Source organism: Loxodonta africana, chromosome 3, assembly GCF_030014295.1.
Source record: "Loxodonta africana isolate mLoxAfr1 chromosome 3, mLoxAfr1.hap2, whole genome shotgun sequence".
Lineage (NCBI taxonomy): Eukaryota > Metazoa > Chordata > Mammalia > Proboscidea > Elephantidae > Loxodonta > Loxodonta africana.
In genome coordinates this window covers 107,822,727-107,837,428 of record NC_087344.1, presented here as the reverse complement: position 1 = coordinate 107,837,428, position 14,702 = coordinate 107,822,727, and the positions used below count along the sequence as shown (strand labels likewise).

The window sequence follows — 14,702 nt, the reverse complement described above, 5'->3', positions numbered from 1 at the left end:
AGGTAATACAAAATAAAGAATTAAGAACAGAACCTGGAGTATATTAAGCATTCGATTCATGTTAGTTATTATGTGACAACAAAAAGACTCTGGATTCAGCAGCGTAAATAAGTTAAATTAAGCAAAGAGATATGCATAAATTATTCAGAACTTAGCAAAAGGGCCGTAACTTTCTAAAACCATGTAAAATCAGAATCAATGCTTTTTCTTACAGAAGCTTGAGTTTTCCACGGCCACAGAAAATGAAGACTCCATGACTTTATTTTTCATGTAAATCTATGGGTAATGTGCCTCAAGAGCAAAGATCATACACTAAGTGCATTTAAATAATCTATCATAATGTTAAGAAAATCAATGCTTTACTGTCCAAGCATACACTTGAAAATACTAAAAATAAACACGAATTTCTTCTGTAACAGGTGAGAAAAGTAAGGACATGATTATTCTAGTGATAACAAGAAATAAAAAAGGTCATGCTGGAGCTGACTACAAAATGAAATGGAATACAAATTTAAGGAGCCCTCATAAAAAAAAAAAAAAATTTTTTTTTTCCTTAGTGAAACGGCTAAGAGCTTCACTGCTAACCGAAAGGTCTGTGGTTCAAACCTACCCAACAGCTCCGTGGAAGAAAGACCTGGCAATCTGCTCCTGTAAAGATCATAGCCAAGAAAACCCTATGGGGCAGTTCTACTCTGTCGTATGAGTCAAAATGGACTCAACAGCATGCAACAATGATGCAAAATACAGAAAGAGCTGCTGCAGATAATTATCTGAAAAATATTTAGCATAAAAGATGAGCCCCAAATATTACATTTGTTTTAAAGAAAATGTTACCCTATCTTTCCTAACTCAAAAATGCACTCACACCTTGAGTGTACGTGGGGATCACTTACAATCTGAGACTCAAGGGACAATTCTGTGACAGGAGGCCTAAAGAGCTAATGGAGACCGTGATTAGGTCAGGAAGAACCACAAAATTTCAAGGCACAAAGTAAATCCCCTTACAAAATATACATGAAATTGGATTGGAAGGTTCCTTTCTTTCCTTGAAAAACTTGGAAATCTTGATTGCAGGTACTTGATGTGAATGGCTTCTGGGCTACTGAGTAATTTACAGGTAACTTATGAACACTCCCTTAGCCTACCATCATGTTATCAACAAGTGGTTTTAAGAAATCAAGGAAGGGTAAAGAAACAATAGTGGCTACAACAATGGGCTCAAGCGTAACAACCACCCTGAGGATGGTACAAGAGTGGGCAGTGTTTCATTCTGCTGTACACAGGGTCGCTACGAGTCGGAACCGACTTGAAAGCACCTACAATAACAAAGAAAGGATTTAATCTTTTCTTTGGTGCTGTGAACAAACAGGAAAAAACACATAGTGCTGTCTGCCTGCTTAAACTGCCACCTCTGGCCCCAAGGTCAGAGTCTCAGCACCAGGATGGGTGTGGCTGGCGTTAGATGTCACGTCAATGAACTTTCTTGGACCAGGAAATGGCTACTGCAGGGTCCAAATTTTGGTTGCACTTGTTCTTGCAGGGGAAGTAGTAAGGAGACGAGAGGGCTCATCAAATGAACAAAGTATAATACACCAGTGCCTGTTTGAGACCAAAGGCCAGATCTTTCATACTGTTCTTCCAGTTTTTGTCAGCGGGAAAAAGGCAGAATGCAGGTGGGCAGCCCTTATCTCTTAATTCATCAGTTTCCTCCTGAAGAGCAGCGGGGGACTTGCTTTCTGCTAGGTGAGTCTCTTACTTAGGAAGACCATCTTAATCAAAATAATTCTCTGCCTAGGTCTTGCTGAACAGCATATTGAATCTCTGGTCTCCTGTATATTTCAAATGAGACCACTGCCTGAAACTCAACACATCAGTATGCCTTTTTTATGGAGAAAAAATATAGGATATCTCTGTGGAATATTTATAGGCGGGCACCTGCTTTATTTTTTCTCATCCTTCAAGGCTGTTACGCTATCAAAAGAAAACTTAAATATTCACGACAGTGTCCTTGTTACCTACCTACACTTCTTCTCATTTATATACTCAGAGCACTTTCCTGATAATGGGGCATAATTACTCAAGGTACTGCACAAATATCTTTGTATTTTTGAAGAGAAATAGCTGGAGTTTCAGTGTTAGAGTTAACAGGAATACATATCCAGGCATCCCATTCAAGTAAGAAAATATATGCTACTTAAAAAGGGCAAATTTTCTTAAAGAAATGATCATGGTTGATTGTACTACACTTTATTAATAGTAGTTTTTAGTGATGTCAGCGGGAATCTTTTCTAATTACTTTGTATTGTGTGTTAGTATGTTCGTATACTGATATTATGTTTCATTTGGTATTTATAATTAATATTTCAACTTCTGCTTTGGAAGTTTAAAAGAAACCTATACTGAACTTCCCAGACTACTGAAAGAAAAGTACCCTTCATGTGGAAGAAACAGAAATATTTCTTTGGTTGCTTACCATTTTGATTACCATTGCTTATGGTGCCATCTTCTTTCTCAGACTGGCTGTTACTACTGTTTGAGGCGGTTGGGGGAGGGGATGGTGCTCGACTAGAAGCAGCACTTTCACTTTCATCTAGAAGACGATCCATGTAATCCCTTAAAATTAAGCAAGATAATAAACAGTTACTTTTCATATTAAAAAAGCTGAAAATTAAATTAGTTGAGGTTAAATTTAAGAAGCTTTATTACAAATATATCCTAATTTTCACTTACATTTCACATCTATCACACCGGGATTTGAACATTTAAATGGAAAACTTCCTTTGGTTACATGTTGTAGAAAAAAAAAATGCATAAAGGCTACCAAATTTCAAACACCTATAGAAAATTCAAAGACAAGTGCTTAGAGTGGCCCAACTAAAACTGGAGGATCTATATGTGAAGAAATAGGGGTGACGTTATCAGAAGGAGTAGAAAAGAATTTCTGAACAGATACAAATTGCAATTATAAAGGCTACCTGACAACAATACTTGAAAGACTAACTGGGACCTAATGAAAAAAGATGAATCACTTCCCTAAATCTGGACACTTTTGACATTACCTTTCTGTCACAGTGTGAGATATAATAAATAAGCTCACTAAGTTCCTGGACTTATCTGTTGGCTTTATCCTGTAAGTATCTCATTATAGGTGAGCTCAGGTCGTCCCTAAGTCATTCCTGTACTATGGTATGTGAAGGCAGTTGTGGTAAGTAACATCAGGCACGGGTTAAAAGATCTGGGTTTAATACTTGTCGCTCTGAGGTTTAGTATCTTTCCTATGAAATGCAGATAATCATACTTATCCTATTTACCTACAAAGTTGTTTTATTAAATATGTGTATAAATAAAGTGTTAAGAAATCACTAGAATAAGAGCCAGCAAACTATGGCACATGGGCTGCAAACATGTTTTATTAGAACACAGCCACGCCCACTCATTACTTATTGTCTCCTGTACTAAAAGCCAAACCAAAAAACCAAACCCGGTGCCGTCGAGTCGATTCCGACTCATAGCGACCCCATAGGACAGAACAAAACTGCCCCACAGAGTTTCCAAGGAGCACCTGGCGGATTCAAACTGCTGACCCTTTGGTTAGCAGCCGTAGCACTTAACCACTATGGCACCAGGTTTCCGTACTAAAAAGCAGAGCTGAGTAATTTCAACACATACCTTGAAGCCTGTAAAGCCTAAATATTTACTTGCCAACCCCTAAAACCAGAATAAAGGAGCCCTGGTAGCACAGTGGTGAAGCACTGGCTGCTAACCAAAAGGTCAGGAGTTCAAACACACCAGCCGCTCCATGACAGAAAGAGGTGGAAGTCTATTTTCCATTAAGATTCACAGCCTTGGAAACTCTATTAGAGGCCCTAACAGTTCTATAGGGTTGCTATGAGTTGGAATCAAATTGACAGCAATGGATTTTGGGATTTTAACTAGAATGTAATTCCCGGAAGGCAGGAATTTAGTCTGTTTTGTTTACCTGTGCACCACTGGTGCCTAAATTGTATATAGCATAGACAGAAGCGCAATAAAAATGTGAATACATTATGTTTAAATTCCTTCACAGTAAGTGTAATAAAGATATCAAGACAAATCTTTTAGAATCTTATGAGCAGGGTAAATAACGGGAATAAGAAGAAAACAATGGACTCCCTTAGGACTTACTGAATATCTTCGGTGTGAGTCTACGCTAGACTATTAATTATAGTTAAAATCAAAAACAACTATATGATCACCACTACCCCCTGGGTTATTCATAGCGACTCTGTAAGCAGAACTGCCCCCATATGGTATCCAAGGAGCAGGTGGTGGATTCGAACTGCCGACCTTTTGGTTAGCAGTCGAACGCTTAAGGGTTGCTATGAGTCGGAATTAACTCAACAGCAACAGATTTGGTTTTTGTTTGTTTGTTTTATCCCCTGGGTTAAAAGAAGCTTTGGTGGCACAGCGGTTAAGTGCTTGGCTGCACCAAAAGGTTTGAACTCAGCAGCCACTCTGCAGAAGAAAGATGCAGCAGCCTGCTTCCATAAAGATTACAGCCTTGGATACCCTATGAGGCAGTTCCACTGTGTCCTACAGGATCACTATAAGTTCTGACTTGATGGCAACGAGAACAGGATCCCCCACGTTATGGAAACATCACAAATATAAAGATGTAGTACCAGATCGCAAGAAGTTTCCAACAGAGCCTGAGGTACAAAACTAACAAACATCAAAGAAAAGTTATGTAACAAATTGGGTAGTGCATACTAAGCATACAGAAACAGAAATGAGCATGCTGAATGCCAAAGGGACTTTAGAGGCTAAGGCCAGTGGGAACAGAAGAAACATGATGAGGATTTTTAGGGAATAAATTTGGTGTGGTGAGCCGAAGCTACAGTTGGATCACATATAAAAATTACTGCAAACTTCTGAATATAGCAATGATATCATGAAAGAATGATTTAACACACACACACACACACACAAAAATGGCATCCAGAATGCTAAGGGAAGGAAAAAGTCACACTGACCATCCGGAAGGTTGGGGCAGAATTTAGCTGTGCTAACTTAATTTAGTTTTTTCAAGTTTTTATTACTTTTAATTATTTGGAAGACTGAGTATTTTACAGAGAAATCTCCAATTTGCATATGGCTCTCCATTTTTTGAGGTAGGGAACAGAAGAATCCGCAAGACCTTTTAAAGGCTGTCTGTAGGAAAAAAAGTGGCAAATGTGCTTCATTCTGGTGAACAAATGGAATAATTTTAAGGAAAAAAAATGAATAAATAACTTTTAGGATAATGTACTCTGAACTACTGATTTTGACCCAAAAATGAGGATAAGAAAATTCACTCGTATTTTTCTCTAAAGGGATCAACGATGTTTTGTGCAACCACTTGAAGTGCAACTATTAACAGAAAGGGAAGGCTCTGGGAGCAAACCAGAAATATGGTTTACTGTATTTTTATGCAAATAACTCATACTTCCTGTGTCTGTTTTGCTGGCCTGCCACGCCCTCCTTCCATAAGGTATTTCTGTAAGCTCGCTATGCTTTTTTTTTTTTTACAGCAACAAGAGGAAGAAGATTGGCCTGCATTTGTTGGTGTGTCCCAGAAACAAACACAGAAGGCACATGTTATTTGTATAAAATACTTATCTCCATGCTTGTACAAAATCACCATTCCTCCCCATCTGGAAAGTGTACAGTGTGGTTGTTGGGGAAAGTGTACAGTGTGGTTGTTGGGGAAAGTGTACAGTGTGGTTGTTGCTTCTTACAGAAGACATAAACAGCTCAAACGGATAAAGTCAGAGTAAAAAATTATGGTATGCTCAGATTTAAAACTTCATAAAAGACCCAGAAGGGACATAACCGAAGCCTACAAAACCATGGTATTGTTGCCGGAGGGGGGGTGGTGGTGGTGGCATTTGTTCACTTCATACCATTTACCAGGAAATTCACTATTAACTTTTAAAACCTAAGAAACGATATGGGATTACTTTTAACTGTGGCTACTCCACCTACAGAATGCTTAACCTTAAAAGGAATCAGGGATATAGATATGTGTCTTCAAAAAGTTTTCATAAGCTTTGGAGAGATTATTAGAGAAACTAGAATGTTTGGCGGCACATCCCTACCTAACCTGTTGCGCTTGACATCACAGGGAACCAACTAAGCCAGCCCACAACACTTCACTTGGTGATGCTTTCTGAAAGAGAAAACTGGATGAACCATGGGTCTGACCCAGCATGGGAATTCTTATGTTCTTATTGTTGATGATGACAGACTGACTGTAGTTCATGTGTGAACATTATTTCTGAAATGGGTGAGAAAAATGCAAGATGTTACTGTTGCTTTTCCCTACACAATAACTTGAAAACTATTTTAAGATATATTCTCCAGAGTGGATAGCTATATTTAGTTCTACATCATTATGCCTTTTTTTTTTTTTTAAATATATATACACCATGTCTTAACACTACCAATGAATAAGTCAGGAAAAAAAATTAATAAATTTAATAATATTAAGCAACCAGATAAAATTTGGAATACCGCTATGTATGAAGTTCCACTCTAGCCATCAAGGACTTTGAATAATGGAACACAAGGCACACAGTCCACTATCTCATGATTTCCAGGGGCAACCATACCCATTTATTCCCTTTTAGATTATTTTGCTTTGGGCTTTTAGAGTGTTTGATTCTCCAGGGAAGTAACCAGCAGAGACATGTGTAAATGAACATGACCAAATATGCATACAAGCACATTTTTCAAATGCAGTTATTTGGCCAGCCTTAAGAATGTCTTTACTGGTGCACACTGACCAAATCAACTTTTTTTTGGTATTACTTTTACTCTGTAAATAATAGGGGACAATCACAATCTAGAATAGTACAGTAAATTCTACCATAACAAAAATTGATCAGCATTTTAAAGCAATTCATGTGAGTCAAAGGCTCACTATTTTATGTGTTTATAGTAACAAATTACCAGTGGTGGTGGGATGAGTGTTTTAATCCAAAGCTAGACTTAATGAGGCTAAGAGAACTTGGTATAATGGATTACGCACATAAGATCTTTTGCATAAATGCTGGATATACTAAGAACCCATACCTATACCACTGGGAACAGGTTAAGGCTGCATTATTAATTATTGAATATTCTGTAAAGGAAAAGTTTCAGGAAAGCTAGAAAAAGGGAAGTCACTATGCACATGCCCTTCTGTCTATTAAAAAAAAAAAGTTATAACCAAAAAGAAAACACAATTTGACCTGACTTATCTCTATGCCTTTTCCATTTTATATCATCTATATTCCAAATATTATTTTAGTTCCAAGGATCGAAAGTAGATTGGACAAAAAAAAATATTAATTTCCCTCCTTCTTTAAAGAGGTCCCTACATATGGCCCTATAGTTACAGAAAAGATATTCTCTCTTCTTTCCTCTTCTACTCCTCTCAAAGTGTCACCAAATACAAATTGTATACGGTCATGCTAAATGTAAATGAATTTAACAAAGCCATACATTCACAGCAGCTGTGCTCCATTTCTCCTCAGGAATGTCTACTCAACACATACACTCCAGCTCTTGCTTTATGACCTCTCTGTTGTCTCAGATAATATGAATTGTGGTTTACAGTTTTTTTTAATAAGACTACATATAAAAGTATACTCTATGAAATGAAGATACTTCAATATACAGTAAATTTAAATGCAACTCTTACCCTATTAGAAAAGACTCTCAAACTCATAATTTTCTAAAGAAAAATCTAGAAAAGCTGAACAAAAAAATACAGCTCTCAAAGAAGAAATAAACTCACGTTACACCAGGATGAAGATTGTATTTCTTTTTTCCAAATCGCGTTTGCTGAGCAAAGAAATCATAACGTTCGGATTTTTTCCACATGTAATAGAATGCTACACATTCACCAACTGACCTTGTTCGGACCTATAAGAAACAAATACCTGCTTTTAAGTATGATTTTTCTCTTAAAACAATTATTTCATGAGAAACATCTGAAGATTAAAAACAAATTTAGCTTGTTCTTAAAAGATACATACTGGTGCTATAAAGTCGATTCTAACTCAAAAAGTGACCCCATGTGACCAATCACGCTGTGATCTTTATGGTAGCAGACCACCAGGTCTTTTCTCCCAAGGAGCTGCTGAGTGGGTTTGAACTGCTACTCTTTGGCAGCCGCGCATTTAACCCACTGAACCACCAGGGCTCCTTAGATATATATAATGTATAAAATACAACATCACAGAGCAGCTGTATTGAAAGCTATTCTTCCTAAACTCCCATTAAGAGAAATACAATGAAAACATCTCAAATACTCAGCATTCTGCTTTAAGTTTTTCCACCACCCTAATCTACCTTAAAAATAAATACCCCTCTATTGAAAATGTCTGGAAGTAGCATTTAGATTAAAATTAGTGTTATAAACACTTCATAAATACTTTTACTCACAAAGCACTTAGGAAATCTACCTTCAAAATCCCATTCAAAAGATTATTTTACCACTCCTAACAGCACTCGGAAACCCTGATGGCATAGTGGTTAAGTGCCACAGCTGCTAACCAAAGGGTCAGCAGTTCAAATCCTCCAGGCACTCCTTGGAAACTCTATGGGGCAGTTCTACTCTGTCCTGTAGGGTTGCTATGAGTCGGAATCAACTCGATGGCACTGGATTTGGTTTTTATTTGATTTAATAACAGGAATCCAGACTCATTTAATTCACTTTCAAGAGAGGCTAAGAATTATAGTAACGGGAATGCTGCTCACCCAGTCATCCCTGTGGTTTACTGTGCTGTACCTATCTGTGCAACTGCATGCCTTCTCTCACATCATGTTCAGTATTAATAGAACTGGCAAATAATGTTGACAGAATCCTCCTTTTTTGCTACTTAACTTGGAGAGCTGAAGTGGTTGATACATGTAAATAAAATACTGAAGGTAAAAAAAAAAAAAAAAGGTATCTGCATGAGTGTTTGGGATCCAAGATGACGCACTTTAACCTATAAATTTCCGATCATGAAACAGGCATCCTGTGGCACTTAGTGCACCTAAGAACAATTGTTGATGACGCCTATCTTTCTTTACGTGACATATATTTTTCTTCCTTCCTCTGTGTTTGCTCTCTATAATTTAGGCGGTGGTGCTCTGAGTCTGATAGTAACTAGGGCTTAAAAATAAAATCATATTCTCAAGCTCCGACAATTCCATCTTTTTGCCTCCTATAGGAACTTATTTCTATACAGATTCTTCCACAGCAACTATACTTTACTGAAAGCAATAAATGAAAAAAACGTTTTGGGGCATACAAAGTTAACTATTATAAAAATCTCTCAATAAAATAACAAAAGCCTTCAATGCTTTCATTGGGCCATCCCTCTCCCCCTTAAAGATTACTGTCCTCTCTGTATTCACTACAGCCACTAGTAAATTATCAATAGATCAAGCTGACTTCCATCCTACAGCAGTGAAATATCACCATTCCAAATATTTACAAGAAATCGAAGTCTTATTTTAAGTTTTTCTGGCTAGCAGTTCCAAGCTGTCTAATAAAATTATAGGTCCCTGAGTGGTTCAAACAGTTTGCACTCATCTACTAACCTAAAAGTTGATGGTTCAAACTTACCCAGCGGCACCATGGAAGAAAAGCCTACCAATCTGCTTTCATAAAGGTTACAGCCAAGAAAATCCTAAGCAGCAGTTCTGCTGTGTAACTTATAGGGTCGCCCTGAGTCAGAATCAACTCAATGGCAGTGGAGATACAAAGAAAATGATTCCATAGCTGACGGGGTGGAGGTTGACTCTATTTTGGGTTTGCTGCTGCCAATTCGTTCCTTTCGGTCCAGGGGTCCCTCCATAGGTAGACAGTCCAGCATGGTCTAGGTCAATAGTGTTTGAATTCAAGCAAGAGTACTAGAAAACTCTTATCTAAAATGTACCTTTCAACCACTAAACAGTTTTTTTTTTTTTTTTTGCAATCAGAAACACACATGGCCAGTTGTTAGCATAACACACTCCTTGGCTATATCTGAGGTTATCAGACGATTTAGACATGGCATTAAAGGGTGTTAAGATAAATTTTTTAACACTGATTATATTGCCTTCTTAAGACATCCTAAATCCTAAAACTCAATCTGTATCTTTCTCCTGAGGAGTGGCTGGTGGGTTTAAACCACTGACTTTTCAGTTAACAATCAAGCACTTACCCCACTGTGCCACCAGGGCTATAATAATAACTAATAAAGCCAACCCACTGAGACGGACTGTTCCGGCAAGCTAAATTAAATTATAAATAAAAACCAAATTAAATCTTAGTATCTGGTTTTAGACCACTCAGGACTTAAACAAATGTAATAAACATTTTTGTTTTTAACTACTGTTATCTTAAAGTGCTCTAATATTTCAAAATTATTTTAAAGGATCTCCTTAAAAGCCTTGTCACTCCTGAAGTTCACCCTTCAGCCAAAGATTAGACAGGTCTATAAACAAACAATAACCCACATGAGGAACCTGCTTGTTAGTTCAATCATGTATAGGAGACCAAGTGGGCAACGCATGCCCAAAACCAATGACAAGGAAGCAGGGACAGGAAAAATGGACAGATGGAAATGGGAAACCTGGAGTATGGAAGGGGAGCACTGACACATCGTGAGTATTACAACCAATGTCATATATAAATTGTTGAACGAGAAACTGATTTGTTCTGTAAGCTTTCACCTATCCCACAATAAAATAAACAAAAAATAAAACACTTTGCCACAATTCTGGACAGTAGCTATAATTACACCTCTTATCCTGTTACCCTGGAAGTTGATTAACATACTTGTAAATGAGTCCAGTTCTTAAAAACTTCCAATATTATGTGGTGAAATAGTCACTTGGCAAATTTATACCAGGAAGTCTAAGCATGATTATAATAATTGTCTAAATACTGAAAAATTAAAAGTCATTATTATAGAACCTCTAGCACTTGAAAATGCAGAAAATTAAGGTATACGATGATTTGAGCTGTTAAATGAATTTTCTTTTTTTGTAAAAATGAGAACATATATCATAACTTACTTTATTAGCCTGAATCAAATGAAAATCCTTTCCATAGGCCTTCAACCCTTGTTCAAAATTTCTACATTCTTCCTCTGTCCAAACAGATAATTCCTCTGACAAAATGGGGAGAAAAAAACCGCTTAACAACATTTTTCCAAATTTTGCATGTAACGAACAAAATTGCAAATAAATATGTAGCTTTCTGGTAAAAATGAGGGAAGCATTTTACTCCTGAGCTCTATTACTAATCACTGCAAAAGATTAAGTGAGAAATATTCCTGATTTAATAAAATTTTAAATAACCTAGTCCCTATCTGTACAGCCTCAATGTGAACTACTTTCTCCTTTATTTTTTATGATCCAAGTATACCAGCCAGCCACCTTTCAGTTTTGTAAATTTACTATGTCCTTCAGACTTCATATGTGCTGCTTCCTTTGCCTAGAATTATTTTCTGCCTCATATCTCACCCCACACTTCACCTAGATAATTCTGTTACATCTCAGAAAAATTTAACGGCATTTTCTAATTCTCCTTGAAAGAACACATAACTATTTTTCAGTTCCCTACCTAGGCTCTAAGCACCATGAAAGGAAAGGTCCTTTGTTTAATAGTTATATACTTAGAACTAAGAAGACATTCAAATATTTATTGAATAAGGAAACAGTTCGCATTTGTTATTTGATTATATATGAACAGTATTCTTAGTGAATCCAGTTGGGAAGCCAAGATTAAAGTAAAAAAAGAAATAGCTAGATTTTTAGTTATGGCTTCATTATTTATGAATTATGTTTACTTGACAAGTTACTCATTTCTCTGAACCTCACGCTCATCAATTTTAAAGTGAAGTAACATCTGAAATACTACTTAGCTATAGGGCAAGATTAAATAAAATATTTATAAAAATGATTAACAACTGCCTCCTTTTTGCTATGAGACCAGAAGAACTGGCTGGTACCTGGCTACCATTACTGAATGTTTTGATCAAAGATTCTATAGCAGATCCTGATGAGGAAGGGGAAAACGTGAAACAGAACCTCATATTCTCACAGAATCCAACTTTCTGAAGCCATTCAAGCTGCATGATCCCCTGAAACTATTGCCATGAGTTAAATCTTTAAACCTTAAACTGAAACTATTCCTGAAGTCATCTATAATCCAAACAACAGTTTACCTTCATTAGTAAAATGTTTGCCTTGAGCATTGTATTCTTTTAAAGAATTACTTATATATGATCAAATTGACAAGAGCAACTTGAAAGATTAGATGAGAAGCTTAGGGGCAGTGAGTTTATGTTAACAGTAGTGAAATAATTTGGAAAAGATTATTGATGAAGGTGGCACAACTTGAAGAACATAACCAATGAATTGTACATGTAGAAATCACTGAACTTGTGTTCGTTTTGGTGTGTATTTTCACAATACCAAAATAAAACTTAAGTCAAGCAGAAAGAAAAAATGTAAAGCGTTATGTATTTTTACTTAGATGGCCTTATTTTCTCATTGAAATCTGAGAAGGGGCAGCCTTAATCCCATCCCAGTTTCTTGTCTAACACTTCCAGTCAACAAATATTTACTGAACTCAGTATTATTTAGCTGAAGATATACCTAGACAGACTACAGCTGCAGTTTTAAATTTCTGCTATACCACAGAAACAAATATAAGCACTTATTTCATATCTATTCTTACCTCTAGCTGCTTTTACATTAAATCGTAATCTTCTCAATGCTTCTTCTGTATCAAAATTGCATTTTACCAATTCATATAAAGCCTAAAAAAATAAAGGCTTCAATATGTGACCTGGACTACAAACAGCTCAATACAATTTCTTAAGTAAAGACTTTTCCAGAATTAAGTGTTTGTTTTCATAATCTTTTCCAGAGGACAAATAATTCTAGTGAATGCAGCATACAGTACACCAAGGAAAAATAAACCAATTCAATTCTGATAATTAACTATCTCTACATGTATAGAAATTGGAAAAAGGAAATGCCGTAATGGTTATAGTATCGCAGGTATTTACAAATAAAAAGAAATCATTTCATATGAATCACAATCCCTTCATTTCAGCTATTCATGGTTTCTGCTCTATGATAATTTTATACAAATCAGAAAACACTGATAAAAAAGCTAAAACAAATTTAAGGCTGGTATTAAGATTTGTGGTAGGCACTGGTCAATCTGATGAATAACAACATTATCCCAGATGAGTCTTCTCAACTTGATGATGGCCACAGATTTTCAGGGATATCCAAAGAAATTTCAAAAAAAACTATTAGGAAGTGCATGCAAGCAAAAATGTAACATCAAGTTTTTTTTTTTGTTTTGAGCTGAGATCATACCAGTGAAGTGAGTACGGTAACACCGGATTAGTTTGTAACCAATCATAAACTGATTCCCTGTTGATGACATCACAGGAATTTCAGTGGATAAAATAGTTAACACAGATAGTGATACCATTTAATTTAGAAATGTGTATGGTTAATTTACTTTGGAAAAATTCTAAATTATTTTTTGTTCATTTACCTGTTCATTGTCTTTTATATGAGATCCTTCAGGAATTGCTTCCACACCTTTCTCATCACCTGTTCTTCTAGATGCATCCTTAAGAAATGCAATCACTTTGTCTTCTGGTAAATACTCAGGGTCCCACAGGAGCTGATCATCATTTTCATATACTAAATAGGTAGAAACATGATATTAAGAAAAATTGCCCAAATTTATATAGTTTGTGTTAAAACACAGCATTTAACAAATAATTCAGACTCAGAACCAAATGTTGAAAACTGAGGGGTAAAGTGTGGTCTTACTGCTTGCCTGACTTCTTTCTTAGGCAGTATTCATAGCTTAATGAAGTAAGTAAGCAATTAAACAGAGATGGACAAACTACTTTATGTCCCCTTTGGATCCAGAATGACTTGAGTTTACTGAATTCCAAGCTTTCTTGGTCCGAATACCACCTCCACTACTTACTACCTATATGACTTGGGCAAGTTATTTCCCTTCTCTCTGCCTCATCTATAAAATGTAGATAAAATAAAAACCACAACCCTACCACATAAGAGTTGTAAGGATTTAAAGCACTTTAAAACCGTTTTGGTACATATGAGGTTCAATGGATGTTAGCTATAAAAAAATTTTTTTCAAACAATGTCCAGAAGAATGTTCACCAAATGTTAATAACTGTTTATTCCTAGGTGGTAGAATTTCGGGTAATTTTTTAACCTTTTATTTTCCTACAATGCTTGAAAATATTATAATGAATGAGATTTTTTAAATAAAAAGTCATTTTTTTTTTAAAAGCACTTAAGTTTCACCATAATTTCCACTGTAGGAAGATTAAAGCCTAAATTGCACCAAAGTTTAAAAAGTGGAAAGGAAGAACAAGGACCTCAGACAGAATTCTAAATGACAAGAAAATGAAAACATAAAATGAAGAAGGCACAAGATGGAAGAGGTACCAAGAACGCAGCACCACAGCAGCTAAGAGAAGAGAGTGTTTCAAGGAGTAATCAACTGAATGAACGCTGCTGAGTGACTAGGATGAAAACTGAAAAGTGTACTGGATTTGGTAATAAGGAGGTGAATGTTGTAAGAACTGTTCGTGTGGAGAGATGGAAGTAGAAAATCATACTGGAGAAGGGTGAAGAGTAAATGGAAGGTAAAA

At 36.2% G+C, this 14,702-nt stretch overlaps 1 protein-coding gene across 12 annotated transcripts in view; it reads right to left on the bottom strand.

Annotated features, from left to right (window-relative positions):
• Positions 1-14,702, bottom strand: part of MIER1 (MIER1 transcriptional regulator) — a 71,705-nt gene that overhangs the window by 10,288 nt on the left and 46,715 nt on the right. For all 12 annotated transcript variants that reach the window (XM_023549489.2, XM_023549490.2, XM_023549491.2 and 9 more), the window contains 5 exons: positions 13,562-13,713; positions 12,725-12,806; positions 11,056-11,150; positions 7,799-7,926; positions 2,474-2,613 (listed from right to left, as the gene is read on the bottom strand). In XM_023549489.2, the coding sequence (XP_023405257.1) occupies positions 2,474-2,613; positions 7,799-7,926; positions 11,056-11,150; positions 12,725-12,806; positions 13,562-13,713 (597 nt within the window). The remainder of the gene's footprint in view (positions 1-2,473; positions 2,614-7,798; positions 7,927-11,055; positions 11,151-12,724; positions 12,807-13,561; positions 13,714-14,702) is intronic.